The following is a 17,186-nucleotide window of genomic DNA, read 5'->3' on the forward strand; positions in this document are numbered from 1 at the left end:
ACAGGTGCTTGAAAAAAGTTTGACCACTATAGTGAGTGAAGAGGTGCAAACATCATTAAAAACAATATAGAGAACTACCACAGAGCAACACACACACTGGAAAAAACTAACAAAATGAGATTTTTTTTTTATTAAAATGAAAGTAATAATCAAAAATAAATTAAATTGAATAATTAAATAATAATAAACAATTCAAGACAATGTATTTGCATAAGGGGCTTACAACTCTATATTTCATTTTTAAAGAATTTCGAGTAAGCACCCCTGACAATACTTTGGGCTCGGGGGCCGTGTCTCCTGAGAGAGGGGATACACCGCTGCCTCTCCCTCAGCCAGAGCTGGACCCTGACACACTGCGAAGTGATCTGAGGGACTTCCTCCAGGAGCTGCGGGAGGCACAGAGAGAGCGGGTAACAGAAAAAGAAAACACAGTTAACATTGATAAATTTAAGGATATTTTTCTGTTTGTTTGGTTCAAGTCTTTGTTTATTGCTGATTTTGAAGGATGATGCCCGATGCCAGCTGGGGGCCCTGCAGCGGGAGGTGGAGGACCTAGGTGGGGAGCGAGACTCTGCTCAGAGTCGTCTCGCTCAGTTACAAAACACCTTACAGGAATACCAGGAAGGTAAAACATTTCTTTGTCCAGCTTCAGAAGAAACCACTAATCAAAAGACAAAATGATCTCAAGGCCATCTTTAATGTGTTTTAATGTGTGTGACTGTAGGGAAGCGCGGCCTGGACGAGCGTCTGACCACCACTCAGATTTTACTCCAGCAACAGGAGGAGGCGGTGAGGAGAGGAGACCGAGAGAGGAGAGTTCTCACTGACAGGGTTAAGGATTTAGAGCGAGCTCTGCAAGCTTCCGAGATGGATAAAAAACATACACAGGTTTGTGTACTTGTGCGCACGGACATAAACACCATATAATTGTATTTGCCACTTGCACAGCAGTGACCGCTGATCTGCCACGAACACCATATGGCAGCACTCAACAGTAGAGCCAAATCGAAGATCATAAGCTGTCAGGGAATGTAATAACAACAGATGCCCCACACCTCTTGTGGTGTCCCATGTCAGCTCTCCATATGTTGTTTTTAATGCCAGCACCTTTCAAAATAATTCACCTTCTAGACAACAGAAGAAGCAGAGACACAAATTAAAAGTGAGGCTCTTGATGGAAAAAGCATGTAAAAGAAAAAAAAGTGTTGGATTGAGATATTTTTAGCCTCTGCAGTCTGGGTCAAACACTCAAGTCTCTGTTATACAACAATGCTGCTCTCTAAGTGTACACCAGCTGGTCCTGAAAATGACCTCTGTCCTCCGTCCATCTCTGCAGGATCAGTTAAATAAGCAGCGTGCTGCTGAGATGCGTCTGGAGGCCGAGAGGAGGCGTCTACGGGAGGCGCTAGAGGCAGCTGAAGCCCGGGCCACCAGGGTGGAGCTGGGGAGGCGCAGTCTGGAGGGGGAGATGCAGAGACTCAAGCTGAGTCTGGGAGACCGGGAGTCTGAGAGCCAGACCTCCCAGGAGCGCCATGACTCTCTGCTGAAACAGGTACAGCAGGCTGAAATTTTATGCAAAGACATATCCATAACTAAAACCATATTTTCAAATTTACGTCGTTATTTTCTGAAATGTTTCTGTCAGTTGTCAGGAAATAATTGGAGAAAGTACGGACTTGTTACCTTTTTAATCAAAGTTTGTGCATACATTATGAACTTTCGTAGCTGCATTCATTATAACTGATTTGTATTTGACAGAAAATGCAATGGAAACTGCTTCCTAAACCCATGACTCACCACAACCTGTACAGTAAAGAAAAAAACATGTCTTTCTCTTTGTTGGTTTACTAACTGGATCACACATGCATTTGATTTATACACATATTAGACCACGGACCCCCGTTTGATTAGATTTTGTCCCAGGGTCCTCCATCTGATAGAACTTTCAGATCTTTGAGGGCTGGAATATTGTTTGATTGGTTTAAATTTGGAAGACGTTTTATTACAGAAAGTGCATGAAACCCATGTCCGAAACAGTAATTGTGTTACTTATGGATGGAATTATAGTGAAAAGAAACTATCCCCCAGACCCCACTTTGAGAGCCACTGATTTATACGGCCTTCAGGTGGCTGAGGGAGAGGCCCGTGTGTCTCTGCTCCAGAGAGAGGTGGAGAGGCTGAGCGAGGCTTTGCTCAAGGCACAGGAAGGTGAATCTTTACTCAAAGAGAAGACGTCTTCCCTCAAAAAGAGCCTCCAGGAGGCAGCGGCTTCTCACGGCAGCACACAGAGTCGTCTGGCTGCTCTGCAGAAGATGCTGAGTGCGGCTGAACAGGACAAAAGGCTTCTACAGGTGAGTGAGACAGAATGGGGTGAAAGGCCTTGGACAGTGTGGCTGAAATCTGGACAGTGATATGATGATTACTCTGTACCATTAAGGAACGAATGGATGAAGCCCGGGCGTCATTAGTGGAGGGGAAGAGGAACACGGCCACCCTCACTGAGCGTGTGCAAAGCTTGGAGAGTGAGCTGAACCAGAGTGAACTGAGACGAGGGGAACTGGAGGCTGAGCTCAACAACACTCAAGAGGTGAGGGAGATAATCTGTGTCAATAAAACATCCGCTCCAATCAGCAAAAGACATTAAACCATCCGCCGAGCTGCTGATGTTTAGCCGTACCTGTGCTGTGACCTCACACAAAAGTATCCCAACACATTTTATACATTAGCAGCAATGTGCCTCTAGAGTGATCTCTATCTTCCCTCCGTCAGGCTCTCCGTCAGCGCTTGGCCAGTGTTGCAGAGGCTCATCGCAGCGCCCAGTTGGCTCAGACAGAGCGGGCCGCTGTAGAGGAGCGGCTGCGGGGGCTGCAAAGAGCGGTCGCCGTGCTCGAGACTGAGAAAAAGGATGCTGAGAGGCAGGCTGTGAGGCTGGAGAAGGACAAGAATGCACTGAGGAACACACTGGATAAGGTCAGCACTGTATCTTGTGCACAACAAATGTGAAACCTGTTTCATTCAGCCATTTCTTTAGAAAGAGCCCTTTTGTGTTTCTTTTTTTTTACAAAGTTCATGTGCTTTATGGACACATGCTGGGAAAAACTAGTAGTTTTCATTCTGTGTAAAATTTGTCCATGAAAAAAAACAATTTTCATCTGCATCTTTGAAAACAAGACTAAGAGTCTACAACCATGTTCTGTGAGGGTGTTCTTTGGCACAGCGCTGCTTTGAGTTAAATGCTAACATCTGCATGCTAACATGCTCACATACTGATGTGTAGCAGGTATAATGTGTGTCCGCCCTCTTACTTTTGTATGTGAGCATGTTAACATTTGCTAATTAGCACTAAACACATAGTACAGATGGAGCTGAAGCTTTATCTTAATCTATCCAATTGTTGTTGAGATGTTTCAGTTTGGACCAAAGTGGTGGACAGACCAACATTACCAATGTAACCAAACATTTTTCGTCTGCGAATTGTCTCTTAAGATTATGTTTTCACATTGAAACAAACATCGTAGCTAACAATAGTATGTAGTATTGAAAAGGAGCTTGTGCTTTTTGTTGGATGAACTTCTATAAATGCACCTTTCATTAGGTTGAACGTCAGAAGCTGAAGACTGAGGAAGGCAGCATGCGGCTGTCTGCAGAGAAAAGCCGCTTGGACCGCTCTCTAAACACGACCGAACAGGAGCTGCAGGAAGCACAGCAACAGATACTGATGCTGCAGGTGGGGACAGATTTATCAGAAATCAGACCTGCCTTGTTACAGCATACTGTGCCTAATAAAACCTCTTAGAAGCAATACCAAACTGCTGTTAGCAGAGTGAATGCTGGTGACAAGACTTTCCACAGAAGTTGTTTTCTTAGCTGCTTCACGCCTCTGCTGGAGATTGAGTGAGCAAAGGACAAAGCCAAACACATGCTTTAACAGGCCGTTTACTGTATCTTTTACAGCGAGTCAAATGGGTCTGCAACATGACAAATGAGTTACAGAGTTTGGGCTTTATATGATTTTGTGGTGTATAAATTACTTTCCTTTCACTTCAGAATCAGCTTTATTGCCAGGTATGTGTACACATACGAGGAATTTGACTCAGGATTGTACATTGCTCACGAAAATAACATAACACAATATTAAAATAATAAAATAAAATCAGACACAAACTACAGTATAGACAACACTAACATACACAATATGAACAAAACAATATAGACATATTGACAAATAGTGCAGTGATCAGAGTGCAAAGGATGCAAGAGTGAACTATTATTCTCATTATGTACATGTTGAAGGTGGATATGATATACAGGTACACATACATGTACACATGTACACAGTGTGATGGAGCATAGTGCAAAGGATGCTGGAAAAAATAAATAAGGTAGGTGCCTACCTGAGGTAGGTGTATTGGTATACAGTATATACAATATGACATAGTATGAACAGCACTGAAATAGAGAATGGTGAATAAATAAATAATAAGTGTTAGCCAGTAAACAGGTGACTAATTAGAAACAGAGTTACTGGGTTATTGCACAGGAATTGTTCCTGACACTGAGTCAGAAATCAGCTGTTCATCAGAGTGATGGCTTGTGGGAAGAAACTGTTCCTGAGTCTGTTGGTTTTGGCGTACAGTGCTCTGTAGCGCCTACCAGAGGGGAGGAGCTGGAACAGGTTGTGTCCGGGGTGAGATGGATCTGCAGTGATGTTTCCTGCCCGTTTCCTGACTCTGGAAATGGAGGGCAGGTTGGCACTGATGATCTTTTCTGCAGTCCTGACTGTCCATTGTAGTCTGTCTCTGTCCTTTTTGGTGGCAGATCCAAACCAGACAGTGATGGAGGTGCAGAGAACAGACTGGATGATGGCTGTGTAGAACTGGATCAGCAGCTCCTTAGACAGGTTGAGCTTCCTGAGCTGACGCAGGAAGTACATCCTCTGCTGGGCCTTCTTGATGATGGTGTCAGTGTTGGGCTCCCAATTCAGGTCCTGGGATATAGTGGAAGCCAGAAACCTGAAAGATTCCACAGCAGACACAGGGCTGTTGAGTATGGTGATGGGGGGCAGAGTGGGGGGGCTCCTCCTGAAGTCCACGATCATCTCCACAGTTTTGAGCGTGTTAAGCTCCAGGTTGTTCGGATCGCACCAGAGAGCCAGCTGATCAACCTCCCATCTGCAAGCTGACTCATCACCGTCCCGGATGAGGCAGATGACCGTTGTGTTGACGGCGAACTTCAGGAGTTTGACAGATGGGTCTCCTGAGGTGCAGTCGTTGGTGTAGAGGAAGAAGAGCAGTGGGGAGAGCACATACCCCTGGGGGGCGCCAGTGCTAATAGTCCGGGTGCTGGATGTGATGTTCCCCAGCCTCACCTGCTGACTCCTGTCAGTCAGGAAGTTTGCGATCCACTGACAGGTGGAGGCTGGCACAGTGAGCTGGGTGAGTTTGGTGCTGAGGATGTCCGGGATGATGGTGTTGAACGCCGAGCTGAAGTCCACGAACAGGATCCTTGCATATGTCCCTGGAGAGTCGAGGTGTTGCAGGATGCATCATCCACTGACCTGTTAGCCCTGTAGGCAAACTGTAATGTCCTTTAGGTGGGCCAACACCAGTCCTTCAAAGGACTTCATGACTACAGATGTCAGGGCGACAGGCCTGTAGTCATTTAGTCCAGAGATGGAGGGGTTTTTTGGGACCGGAGGAGGGAACTTCACACAGCTCCAGTGATTTGTTGAAGATCTCTGTGAAGATGGGGGCCAGCTGGTCTGCACAGATTTTCAGGCACGATAGAGACACACCGTCGGGGCCAGGAGCCTTCCTGGTCTTCTGCCTTTGGGAGAGGTGGCTCACGTCCTCTTCACAATCTTGAGTGCAGGTGAGAGGTCAGAGGGGGAAGGTGACTGTTTGAAGATGGCGTGGGGGAGAGGTGTGACTCTGGGCTTTTCAAACCTACAGTAGAAACCATTCAGCTCGTCTGCCAGTCGTTGAGTACCAGCAGTGTTGGGGGATGGTCTCTTGTAGTTTGTGAGTGTCTGTAGGCTTCTCCACACTGACGCAGGGTCGTTGGCTGCAAAGCTGTTATTTAGCTTTTCAGCATAGCACCTCTTTGCAGCTTTGACCTCTTTAGTCATTGTGTTCCTGGCCTGGTTGTACAAGACTCTGTTCCCACTTCTGAAGGCCTCCTCCTTGGTCTGACGAAGCTGCCTGAGTTTCGCTATGAACCAGGGTTTTTGGTTGTTGTATGTGTGGAAGGTTTTGGTCGGCACACACATGTCCTCACAAAAACTGATGTAGTGTCACAGTGTCAGTTAGTTCGTCCAGGTCAGTGGCTGCAGCCTTAAAAACACTCCAGTCAGTGCAGTAAAAGCAGGCCTGTAACTCCAGCTTTGACTCGTTGGTCCATCTTTTCACACTCTTTACAACAGGTTTGGCAGATTTCAGTTGTTGCCTGTATGTCGGGATAAGATGAACCAGACAGTGATCAGAGAGTCCCAAGGCTGCATGGGGAACAGAGTGATAGGCGTCCTTTAATGTTGTGTAGCAGTGGTCCAGTGTGTTAGTGTCCCTAGTGGGACACTTAATATGCTGTCTGTACTTTGGAAGTTCATGAGTAAGGTTTTCTTTGTTAAAGTCCCCAAGAACAATGAGCAGGGAGTCTGGATGTTTTTTCTCCACCTTAGTTATCTGGTCGGTCAGGTGTAGTAACGCCTCACTAACACAGGCCTGAGGTGGAATGTAAACGACAACCAAAAAAAAAAAAAAACACCGGGAGAAAACTCCCGCGGTGAATAAAACGTTTTACAGTTTATAAATGTGTCTAGGTGAGGCCTGCATGATTTCTTCAACACTGTGACATCTGTGCACCAACCTTCGTTTATATAGAAACAGAGTCCGCCTCCCCGTGTTTTTCCCGTGAGCTCCCTTTCGCGTGAGATTAAATCCCTGTAGATGAAGTGCGCTGTCCAGGATGCGCTCAGTGAGCCAGGATTCGGTGAAACAGAGGGCAGCAGATCTGCAGAAGTCCGAGTTAGTTCTGTTGAGGAGCAGCAGTTCGTCCATTTTGTTGGCCTTACTATCAAACCACACAACCTCCAGTTAAAAAAGTAAAACTCTGTGCCTTCACTGACTTGAGTAACAAGGGATTTTGTTGGCATGAGGAAGTGATTTAACATTTTCATTGGTGAATGTTACAGGAGGACGCTAACGTGTGCCTTACAGTTGCATCTGCTTCCCAATGCACATAGATAATTTGCAGCCAAGGGTTGTTTTTCTGTTATTCTTAATCTTTGCTCCACTCATCCATGTTACTGCTTCACTCCAGTGACTTACTGTACCACATAATGACACAGAATCCCAAAAGGTTAGACAAAAGCCCTTAAGTATTTTTGGAAAGGCTTCATTTTGCGCGCAAGCAAATAAATAAATAAAGCTACGGTGGATTTCATAAAAAGTCTGAAAGTCATTAAAGTTGTTTATTTCAGGCTGATTTTACATCTCAGACCATTGTTTATTTCTCCAAATGTGGTCAAACTTTTCCCGTGCTGCAGAAGTGTTCAACTAAAGCAGTAATCCCCGTCTGCTCGAGCATTTGCCACAGGATCTTGAGGCTGAATAATAATTATATAATTTAATCAGCTATTTTTGTAATTACCTTGAAATTTGTGCTGCATCCTTCTCATTTACTCCCAGTCACGCGAAAGGATACAGATTTTGGTCAACAGTAACCAGTTGGGAACCAGTTTGTGGTGCAAAAAAAGTTTCTCTCCTGATGTAGAGGTGAAAGTAAGTAGAAATAAGTGGAGAATGGTGGTCATTTCCCCTTTTTTTTTTTTTTGATTTTAATTGGGTTTTCAGATCCGGAAACAACAACATGCGACGGTACCATAAATACAACATAACATTTTCCATTAAATACATTTCCTGAAAAATATCAAATAATTTCTTCACAAGTTTTTATGCTGGTTTAAAGTTACATTTTAACAAATGTTTGCTAGGTATCTATCTCTTCTTTGCACAGCCTCCACAATATTCCTTGTAGGTTAATCACAGCACAATTGTTTGGTAATAAAAATGTTTATAAATAAATAAAAAGTTGGATTTACACTGTTCCAAAAAAGCTTTAGATCAACTCCAGAAAATACGAGTATGGTTTACCTCCAGGTCACCGCAGAGCCCTCCAACATGTTGCTGTGTGGTTATCTTTTGATCTGAACTGAACCAAAGTCTCTCCATTGTTTAGACACTTAGACAGACTTTTTACTTTTTGTTAAAATTTTGGTCTCACACTTATTTGTGTGTGTGTGTTTTGAGCAGACTCAGCTGGCTGAGATGGAGCAGTCAAACAGTCTGTGTGAGAGTTTGGTGAGGCAGCGTGACGAGGCCCAGCGGGAGGCTGAGAGACTGAAGTCCAGCTTCAGGGACGTAGAGCGAACACTGGGCACCAGAGAGCGAGCTCACCGACACAGAGTCAAAGGCCTGGAGGAGCAGGTACACACGTTATGTTGTGGTTTAGTAAGTTAGACCTTTTACACTTTTCATTCCCGGCTACAATGAATGAGCTGCTGGTTTGGGGTGTTAAGAGTATTTAGATTATAGAAATCTGTTATCTGTATTTAGTCCACTTTATGTCTTGAAACATAAAAAACAAAGGTACTTTATATATTTTGAGGAGACTTCAGACCATTAACCATTAAGTATTTGAACTAAGCTGTATGTATTGTAAAGATGGGAAGTCCTCGTACACTGACAACGCCTTCAAACCATTGAGATACCAACAATATTTTGAATAAATGACGGGATTGGGGGGAGTACACTGGTTTTAGATAATCCTGCCTGATTCAGTCAGCTCTAAGGATTTATTTATTTTTTGCTTTAGCCCATATTAAACAGAATAAAAGAGTACGCTATGTGACTGTACCCAAAATGATTTTGGCTCAAATTTAACCAAACAATGTAAATCAACAGAAAATACTGTTGCTATAAAATTAACAGTGAGGCCACGGAGATGTTAACATGTCACAATAGCCTGTTTAGATTAAGAAAGGCTTCTAGTAAGTTATTCTAACAAAGTCAAAGTGTTTACATGTGCACATCCAGAGCCAGGGGGAGAATCTACCACCTATCTGATCCTTCTTTTTTAACACAACACACACATCGATAAATTCTGCATCTTATCGAAGAACGTGTGGCATCAATCTGTAATCAGGTGATCTAAATGACACATTAGAGATTTAAAATGTAGTTTTGTCACCCACTGTATGACTGCAGGTGTCCACCCTGAAGGAGCAGCTGCAGCAAGAGATGAAACGGCGGCAACCCTCTCTTCCATCCTCCTTACTGTCGGCAGGAAACTGAGACGCAGCTTAAAACCAGAAAGCACCAGCACACCACAACGTTTAATCCAGGGAAATCCACTCACCGTGAATGTCTGAAAGCAATATTTACTCAGATACATTCCCAAAAGTTTTCATACTCTTAACTTCACTATTTAAATTGTGATTTACTGCGTGACACTGAACACCACTGTTATTGTGTAGGTGTTTTACTGATGTTTTGTACAGTGAGGAACACTTAACTCAATCCGCAGCGCACACTCAGCTTTTGACAGGCGAGGGAATGGGGCCATGTGATTCAGCAGCTGTGCTGAAAACGCCAGCAGCCTGCTGATTACTGGCAACCATCTGTACTTGATCCTTGCTCAACATCTCCCCAAGCTTCCTGCTCGTATTCAAGAAGAAACCCAAATCACCCGCAGGATTCCCCTCCAGACACAATCTGGATGTAGTGCAGGAACGAAAAACCTGCCAGTTGTGCAGTTTGGCCTCAAGTCCTCCACATTTATATTAACAGCCGAGGACAGTAAGAGAAGGAAAGGAAGGTCTTCACCATGTGTGAGTGCCAGGAAACAAACGGACTGAGGATACTGAAGGAGTTGTAATATTTTTTCTCTCAAAAACAGATTTTACTGATTATGTGATGTAGACACTTTTATAACTGAAAAGGGCCTTTGAGCTCTGCAGTAAGATGGTTTGCTTACAGTATGTGTTTTTTATTAGTTAATATTAGTTTTACTAGGAGTATATACTTTTTACTTACTGTATAAATGGCAACAGACTGATGATTAATAGCAGCAACATGACCTGTATGGACACATGGAAACCACATGTTTGCAGGAGGATAAACTCACAGTGTGCACCATAATTCATGTCTTTCATAAATACCTTTCAGCACACTGAGCTGCAGCCTCAGATTACATTACAGCGGTGACTCATGTTTGACTCAATCACACACTAAACAGCTGTAGTAAAAAAAAAAAGAAAAGTTTATTTTTTTTTCTCAGTCGCTATAGTGACAGTTTGACAAAGCAGTAGTACAGAGGCCGTTTGTGAGATGCCTTTTTAAAGCACTTCTTTCCACTGGAATATATTTATATAAGCTTAACTGCTTGGTTGCTAAGCACAGATCCAGGTGGCAGTAGTACTAAAACTGAGGTCCCTCGCCACCTGTTTCTTCACATATCTCATGATCTTCAACAAGGAGACTGGGTATTAATTAGTTTTATCTGATGTCAGTGCACAGTGGCCACCACTGGTGAGTTGATCATCATGAGAACGACTGCTTTTCAACACAAGTACAGGAACATATCAACAAACACAAAGCATGAGATTAATATGGTACAATATGCCAAAAAATATATATATATATAAAAAAAGATGTTCCGCAGTTTTATGTGCATCTCTAATAGTTTTTATAGCACCAGTGTGATGATTTTATAGCACCAGCGATTTATACAATCATCAGTGTTCTTTGGAGTATATTTATCCATACACACAGGATCTACTGGGCAGACATACATGTGAAAAGACAAAGGTACACAGAACAAAAAACTTAAAATGCAAGAAGTGCTTTTGGCACAGGAGCAATGAGTTGTACAGGAAGGGTCAAAAGGCAAAGTGAGGAGAAACTTAGAGGAAGGAGGAGGATGAAGCAAGAGGGTATGGATGAAAAGCGGCAGTATCTGGGCAGGTAGCGTCCCTGATGTCTGTGCTCCATCAGCAGCCGCCACAGCTCTTCCCGCAGCTTCCTCCTAGTGATGAACACTGGCCACTCAGCGCTGCCACGCCGCAGCGAGAGAACTGGTCGCGACACAGGTCCGCTAATCGGGCAGACACAGTTTTCAAATAACAAGTCTCAATATACAAACACACCAGAACAAACAGACACAGAGTGCACTGAACCCACCTCTGAGCAGCTCTTCATGTGCGCACACAGTCCTCACGCAAACCTCTTTGTTGATGACGTACACCCGTCGCAAACTAAACGAAAACATAAGAGGTCACAAGGCTGAAACATTGGAAGCCAGTTAAACAAGAAGTTCACCCGAACAGTCACTTTCATGTCAGTCAAAACTCTACTTAAAGAATAGGCTACGTTTGGCAATATTTATTTTCTTTCTGTCAATAAATCCAATAAATAAATAAAAAATCTAACCAACAAAAATTGTTCAACCAGTAGCCAATCTGTGTAACCAAAGCCTGATATATCTTCTGACATTATCCTACATGAACATTGGCACTGTACCTTTTAAGTCACTGCCATGTACACCATTCTGCTGCTGTAAATACTCACTAGCTCACCAAATGTGTAGTAATCCGCGTCTGAAAATGCTCCCCAACAAATGCACAATTTACTCCTGTTTGGATAAAGGCAGCTAAAAACTACAGTGCTCAGCCATTTTAGGTAAAACCTGAGCCTTGGTGCTGAGAGCCATAGACAGGGTAGAGAGATTGGGTTTTGATAAGTATTGATAAATGGACTATCACATTGTTCGTTTTAGTCTTTTCATATGGATTTGCTGACATTAAGAAATATCTTTATTTATTTATTTATATTTATTTATTACTTTATTTTTTACATTTACACTGTAAAAACTGCTATAACTAAACAGTGTTCAGTAGTAACAATAGACCAAAATTCATGCATTGGACCCCAAAAAATAAGTTACTGATGTTTCAACTCTGTTTGTACTCTCACACTTGGATTATGTGGCACAATCTGGAGAAGATTTGCTTTTTGGAGATGTACTAGAAGTATTTTTTTAGAGAAAGGCTGAGATGGAGTCTCTCACAGTTTGTTTGTCCTACAAACTTCAGAGAGCTTTTGACTGACAAAAGGATATTATTGTGGGGTGAACTTCTCATTGAAAAGTCATTTTAGGTCCAACAATACGTACCTGTAGAAGCACAGGCTGTTCAGGCACTGCTTGCATGGCTTGTGAACAGAGTAGAGTCTAGTGCAGGGATACTGCTCCTCTCTGCAATCTGGAAATCAAACACACAGGAAAATATTTTCTCCACGCAAACTAAAGAACTGATCATCTGTCCTCCGTTCTTCCAATGTTTTCTTACCAAGAGGGCCAGGCTCTGTGGGCTCTGTCTCCAAATCGGACCCTGACATCCACAGGGAAAATAGATTTACAAATGAGTTCTAAACATATGATATCACTCTTAAATATCATGACTCAGACCGGCAGAACATTCAGCAGATATACCTGATTTTTCTGGACGGACCACTGGCTCCAGCCGAACCTGCTGCTGGTAGGTTCCAGGAAGAGATTCAGAATGATCAGACTCTGGACTCTCTGAACAATAAGGAGACGAGCTGCTGTTATAAAAGACACTGATGTTTTAATATATGAAAGTAACATCAAGAAGCATTCCTTTTAACCTTACCTGGAAAATAATCTGGGCCATAGTCCTCTGTGAAGCCATAAAATAAGCAGGAGAGAAAAAAAGATTCATGAGATCAACATTGTGAAACCAATTAGAGTCAGTTACTCCCCAAACACACACACAAAAAGCACTGGACCATGTAAAAAGAACCACCTGCACGCCAAAACTGAACCAAATGAGCAGTTTGCGAGGGTGTAATGCATGACTTCATATGCAAGATGTTTACAAATAATAACAAGCAGAGTGCTATTTACACTGCGACAACAAATGCTATGCGGGTGGTAAAGAAGAGAACTCCTCGAGGCGAGGTGACACATCAGAGGACAACGAGAAATCAGGAACACATGTGGAGAGCTCTGACATAAACAGATGCTGAGCTGGAACAATCAAGGCCAATATTCTCATAATGAACTCACCAAAAAAAGGAAAGGGTTCCTGGTACTGGGCCTGGGCGAGCAGCAGTACTGTTGACATTTCAGACAATATTTCAGAACAATAAAGTAATCACAAAGATGGGGTGATGAGTGACACCCCAAATTTCAAATTAAAATGTTTAAAGTTTGGAACATCGTGTTCAATGACTTTTTGGACCAGCCAATAACAACTACTATTCCCAACGATGGGAAAGCACAAACAGTGAGACTATGTGATGAACAAAGAACAAAAATTTTTCCTCTCACAAATGAAATGTTGAATTCATAAGAAATAAAATGCACCCTTACTCAATTCAATACACTCAGAGATTTTGCTGTAACTGCCTTACCTGTTCTGGTATGATCAGTTATGGTGGCTAATTGTTATCTTATGTTAGCTTACGTAATCTAGATATTGTGTAACTGACATTACAGAGTCAGACATTATGTGCTATTGTTACACTACCTTTTATCATTTACCTTTATTCCTAACTGCCACCACTGTTAGCAAAAGTTACATGAAGTCACTTTAATTCAAAACCATCAATATTAAAACTTCTGACAACATCAGCAGGTACACAATGCTTTATTCAACGCCTGTCTGTATTGCCTTCATCTGGAGGATGTTTCTTTACATACGGTTCATCGATTAGCATGGACACTAAGTGTACAAAATTATTGATTAGCATCATCTTTTTGAAGAATGTTATCAAAAATGTACTCTTCATAGACATTTTCAAGAGAAATACAATGTTACAAGTCAATAATTTAGCCAACAGTTGTTAAAGGGAGACTGTTGTAACTTTTGCTGAACAACGAACACTATGGCAACCAGTAACATTTTGGAAAATGTAAATGTTAAAAGATGGTGTAACAGTAGTAGTAGGGAAAATTCAGTGAACGGACAGTTATAAAGCATTATCTAGTTTTGCAACATAACACAAACTTCAGGTCCTGGTGGTTCCTTTGCAACTTCACTATGACAACCAGACTTGAGGAAGTTACTCCACCCAACCACAAAATAGTCTGGCACATAACCCCCTGTAAAGCCATAATGTTTGGTTTTTGTACGTATTAACATATAAAGTGTTAATTTAGTGTGCTAAGAGGTGGATTTTGTTACATTCAGACAGCCAGGCTAGCTGTTTCTTACTGTTTTCGGTCTTTATGCTAAGCTAAGCTAACTGGCTGCTGGCTGTAGCTTCTTATTTATCATTATAACGTGAGTGGTGTCATTCTTCTCTTGTAACTCTCAGTAAGAAAGCAAATAAAACTATTTACAACAATTTCCTTTAAATTTGGGTGTTGGCACTTTAAAGGTTTAGTGTGTAATATTTAGCAGGATCTATTGACAAAATGCAATATAATATACATGACTAATATACATAGCTATGTTTTCAGTGATGTATAAAGACCTTCCATAATCAACAGTTGTGTTTTTATTACCTTTAGAATGAGCCATTTCTATCTACATACACCGCGGGTCCTCTTATGTGGATGTTGCCATGTTGCGCCACCATATTTCTACAGTAGCCCAAATGGACAAACTGCTCTACAGAGCGCGTTTCGTCACTATGTTGAATACGTACAAAGAAAAGAAGGGGAAGAAGAAGAAGACGTAGTAGTAGTAGTCGTCTGGTAGAAGTAGATAGAAGTAAGAAAATATGTGAAATTTGGACAAATGGAGGACGACACGTATTATTTAGCACAAGAGGCAACAGAGCGTGTCGGCCACCGTACTTTCTCCAAAGGGCTTGCAAATGGAGGGGTGATCGGTGAGTGAGCCATTGGTTGCAATTCGCAACCCTCACCACTTGTTGTGAATATTTAATGTTGTCAGGTCATAGAGGAATATGGAGCAGTTACCTGGCATGCAGATTAGTAGGAGGACTCTCATGGTCACTCTGGGAGGTAGACTGACTTGAACACTGGAGGGGAGATGAGAAGAGTATTAACAATCAAAACAGAGCTACATGAGGGGAACAAAGTGCTCAGAGCTGGATATTCCTTTGGTCTCCTGAACTATCTTCTCCTCTCTTTCCCCCTGCCCTCTGTCACCTTTCCAACCCCCTGGCTGCTCCACCCTCTCTCTCTGCCCCCCCCCCCCCACTGGCCCCAAAAAGCAATGGCAAGAAAAAGAAGGGGAGAAAACTCTGACAGCAAGAATGTGGCACGTCTGTCTTCCTATGAACAATCTCTCTTTTTTCCCCACTTTTCCTTGCTGCAGCAGCAGACAGTCTCGAGGCTGCATTCCAGGAAAAGAAACAGAGGACCCCTCAACCCCACCCCTCTCTCTGAGTTTTCTTCATCCCTCCCTCTCTCCGTCTGTCTCCACATCCTTCATTTCCCTTCTGTCGCCCTCACTGGTCATTTCCTCGAACCCCACCACCTCCTCCCCCTTTTCTTTCTTCTTCACTCCACCAAGCAAAAAAACCTCTTAGGGTGAGTGAAAATGGCATCACTGACAAGTATACCAGAATATTGCTTTTTGTTAAGTTGTCACAGGAAGACACAGTGGGTTACATACAGTAAAATCCATTACCATAGCTTCCTAACAGACTAAACTACTTTTCCACTATGTGGAAAGTATGAATGCTCCTCCTCCGCTGCAGCACTGTAGGCCATTTATTTCACACACACAACATGAAGCAGTTAATTTGGGCTTTTTACACATCCTACTCTCTCTCTCTCTGGATAAAGGCAGAGTTTTGTGAGGCCACACTGGACAAAAAACGTGATTGAAACACTGTTTGCACAAGTTCTGCCTGTGTATCTGTTATGTGTGTGTTTGTTTGTTTACTAGCATCACACGCGCAAACACACACACACACACACATTCTTCTTGTGCATCACAGTGGCGATAGGAAACCATATGTTTTCACAGCACACATCTGGGAGCGATTAGCCCCCCTCTCCCCAATTGAGTCCTTCCTTTCCCAGCTAGAGACCCCGTCCCCCCCACCCACACACACACACACACACACACACACACACACACACACACACACACACATACACACAGTCATCAGAAAGAGTTTCTGAGGACAGCAACAAGAGATACACTACTGTCATCTATGTACAGCTTTTTATACAACTATGACAAAGAAATAAATTATAAAAAATAAAAATCCATGCGCCCTCATCGACCTCCATCCTCAGCGAGCAAGGTATTTTTTTCAATTTTTTTTTTTTTCTTCTCCTTTTCCCTCTTGGCACCGTCTCTCCATTGTAGGAGCCCTTGCTGCAGGCTGTGCTGCGAAGTCCCTCCTCCTTCTTCTCTCCAGTAAAAACACGGGACCACATGTCAGCTCTCCACAGCCTTTAACATACACGCAAATTATCCACAAGTATTCGCTCTATATTAGGCAGACTGATGAGCGCTCGGGATGCTTTAATGCCCTTGAAGCATTGGACTATACTGCTGGTTGTCTGTGGACAATCACCTCCTGCCTCCTGGTTTTTCTCCTCCATAGTTTTCAGCACAAATGCAAGTTAAATAGGCTGAGCCCACACGTGCATGAAATAAAAATTTTAAAAGTATGTGCAACTCAAGTAAAAATGCAAGCATAAGATTTTTTAAAGGGTTTCTCACCTAACAGATTCAGTTTGCTCCGACCGTCCTCAGCTCTCATGCGTCCTCTGAGTGCAGGAGGACCTCGCAGCGCCACATTGTACCACCCCGCATCTGTAGTCTCCTCCCAGTCCAGTCCCAGCCCTCCAGCCCCCGGCCCCAGCACCGACCCGCAACAAGGGCCATCCCGAAGCTGTCAGATCTTGTGATGCTACAAGATAAAGTATCCATGAGCTGGCCAAATATTGGTAGATAACATTTATAGATTTATACAGGACAAATGTGGTCATATAAATGTCACTGATGACTTTTCAAACATATCTTCTGCTGTTTACCTATAGGCTAACTGCAGATTGTTTGTGTGTGGGGATAGAAGTCAACCACCTGCCACACTACTGAATTTGTTCTTCACTGTTTGATGAAGAACTTTTGCCTTTTATTGTATTGTGTCCTCTCCCATGCAGACTAGATGTAT

General features: G+C 42.9%; 2 protein-coding genes across 4 annotated transcripts in view; one reads left to right on the top strand and one right to left on the bottom strand.

Annotated features, from left to right (window-relative positions):
* The window catches only part of LOC119886196 (rootletin-like), a 29,627-nt gene extending 19,374 nt beyond the window's left edge, over positions 1-10,253 (top strand). For all 3 annotated transcript variants that reach the window (XM_038696771.1, XM_038696769.1, XM_038696770.1), the window contains exons 28-37: positions 247-410; positions 505-625; positions 725-888; positions 1,337-1,552; positions 2,127-2,351; positions 2,438-2,587; positions 2,770-2,970; positions 3,596-3,727; positions 8,310-8,483; positions 9,264-10,253. In XM_038696771.1, the coding sequence (XP_038552699.1) occupies positions 247-410; positions 505-625; positions 725-888; positions 1,337-1,552; positions 2,127-2,351; positions 2,438-2,587; positions 2,770-2,970; positions 3,596-3,727; positions 8,310-8,483; positions 9,264-9,350 (1,634 nt within the window). In that variant the 3' untranslated portion in view covers positions 9,351-10,253. The remainder of the gene's footprint in view (positions 1-246; positions 411-504; positions 626-724; positions 889-1,336; positions 1,553-2,126; positions 2,352-2,437; positions 2,588-2,769; positions 2,971-3,595; positions 3,728-8,309; positions 8,484-9,263) is intronic.
* Positions 10,254-10,296: 43 nt separating this feature from the next.
* mfap2 (microfibril associated protein 2) lies at positions 10,297-16,825 on the bottom strand. The gene is made up of 9 exons (XM_038696826.1): positions 16,733-16,825; positions 15,007-15,068; positions 13,144-13,191; positions 12,728-12,754; positions 12,547-12,636; positions 12,404-12,445; positions 12,229-12,316; positions 11,238-11,311; positions 10,297-11,151 (listed from the first exon to the last, which is right to left on the bottom strand). The coding sequence occupies exons 2-9, from the start codon at positions 15,035-15,037 to the stop codon at positions 11,048-11,050; spliced, it is 504 nt and encodes a 167-aa protein (XP_038552754.1). The 5' UTR covers positions 15,038-15,068; positions 16,733-16,825; the 3' UTR covers positions 10,297-11,047.
* Between the last annotated feature and the right edge of the window lie 361 nt (positions 16,826-17,186).

This window comes from Micropterus salmoides, unplaced genomic scaffold, assembly GCF_014851395.1.
Source record: "Micropterus salmoides isolate LMB-PRFRI ecotype aquatic unplaced genomic scaffold, ASM1485139v1 Ms_hic_scaffold_4, whole genome shotgun sequence".
NCBI classification, from domain to species: domain Eukaryota; kingdom Metazoa; phylum Chordata; class Actinopteri; order Centrarchiformes; family Centrarchidae; genus Micropterus; species Micropterus salmoides.

Bases quoted from the DNA above. Each gene is read 5' to 3' on its own strand.
- mfap2 (XM_038696826.1), bottom strand. From the start codon at position 15,037: ATGAGAGTCCTCCTACTAATCTGCATGCCAG. The intron at 12,317-12,403 runs GTAAGAAAACAT...TTTGATTTCCAG, and splicing joins CACAGAGCCTGGCCCTCTTG to ATTGCAGAGAGGAGCAGTAT. The intron at 11,152-11,237 runs GTGGGTTCAGTG...CTGCCCGATTAG, and splicing joins ACATGAAGAGCTGCTCAGAG to CGGACCTGTGTCGCGACCAG.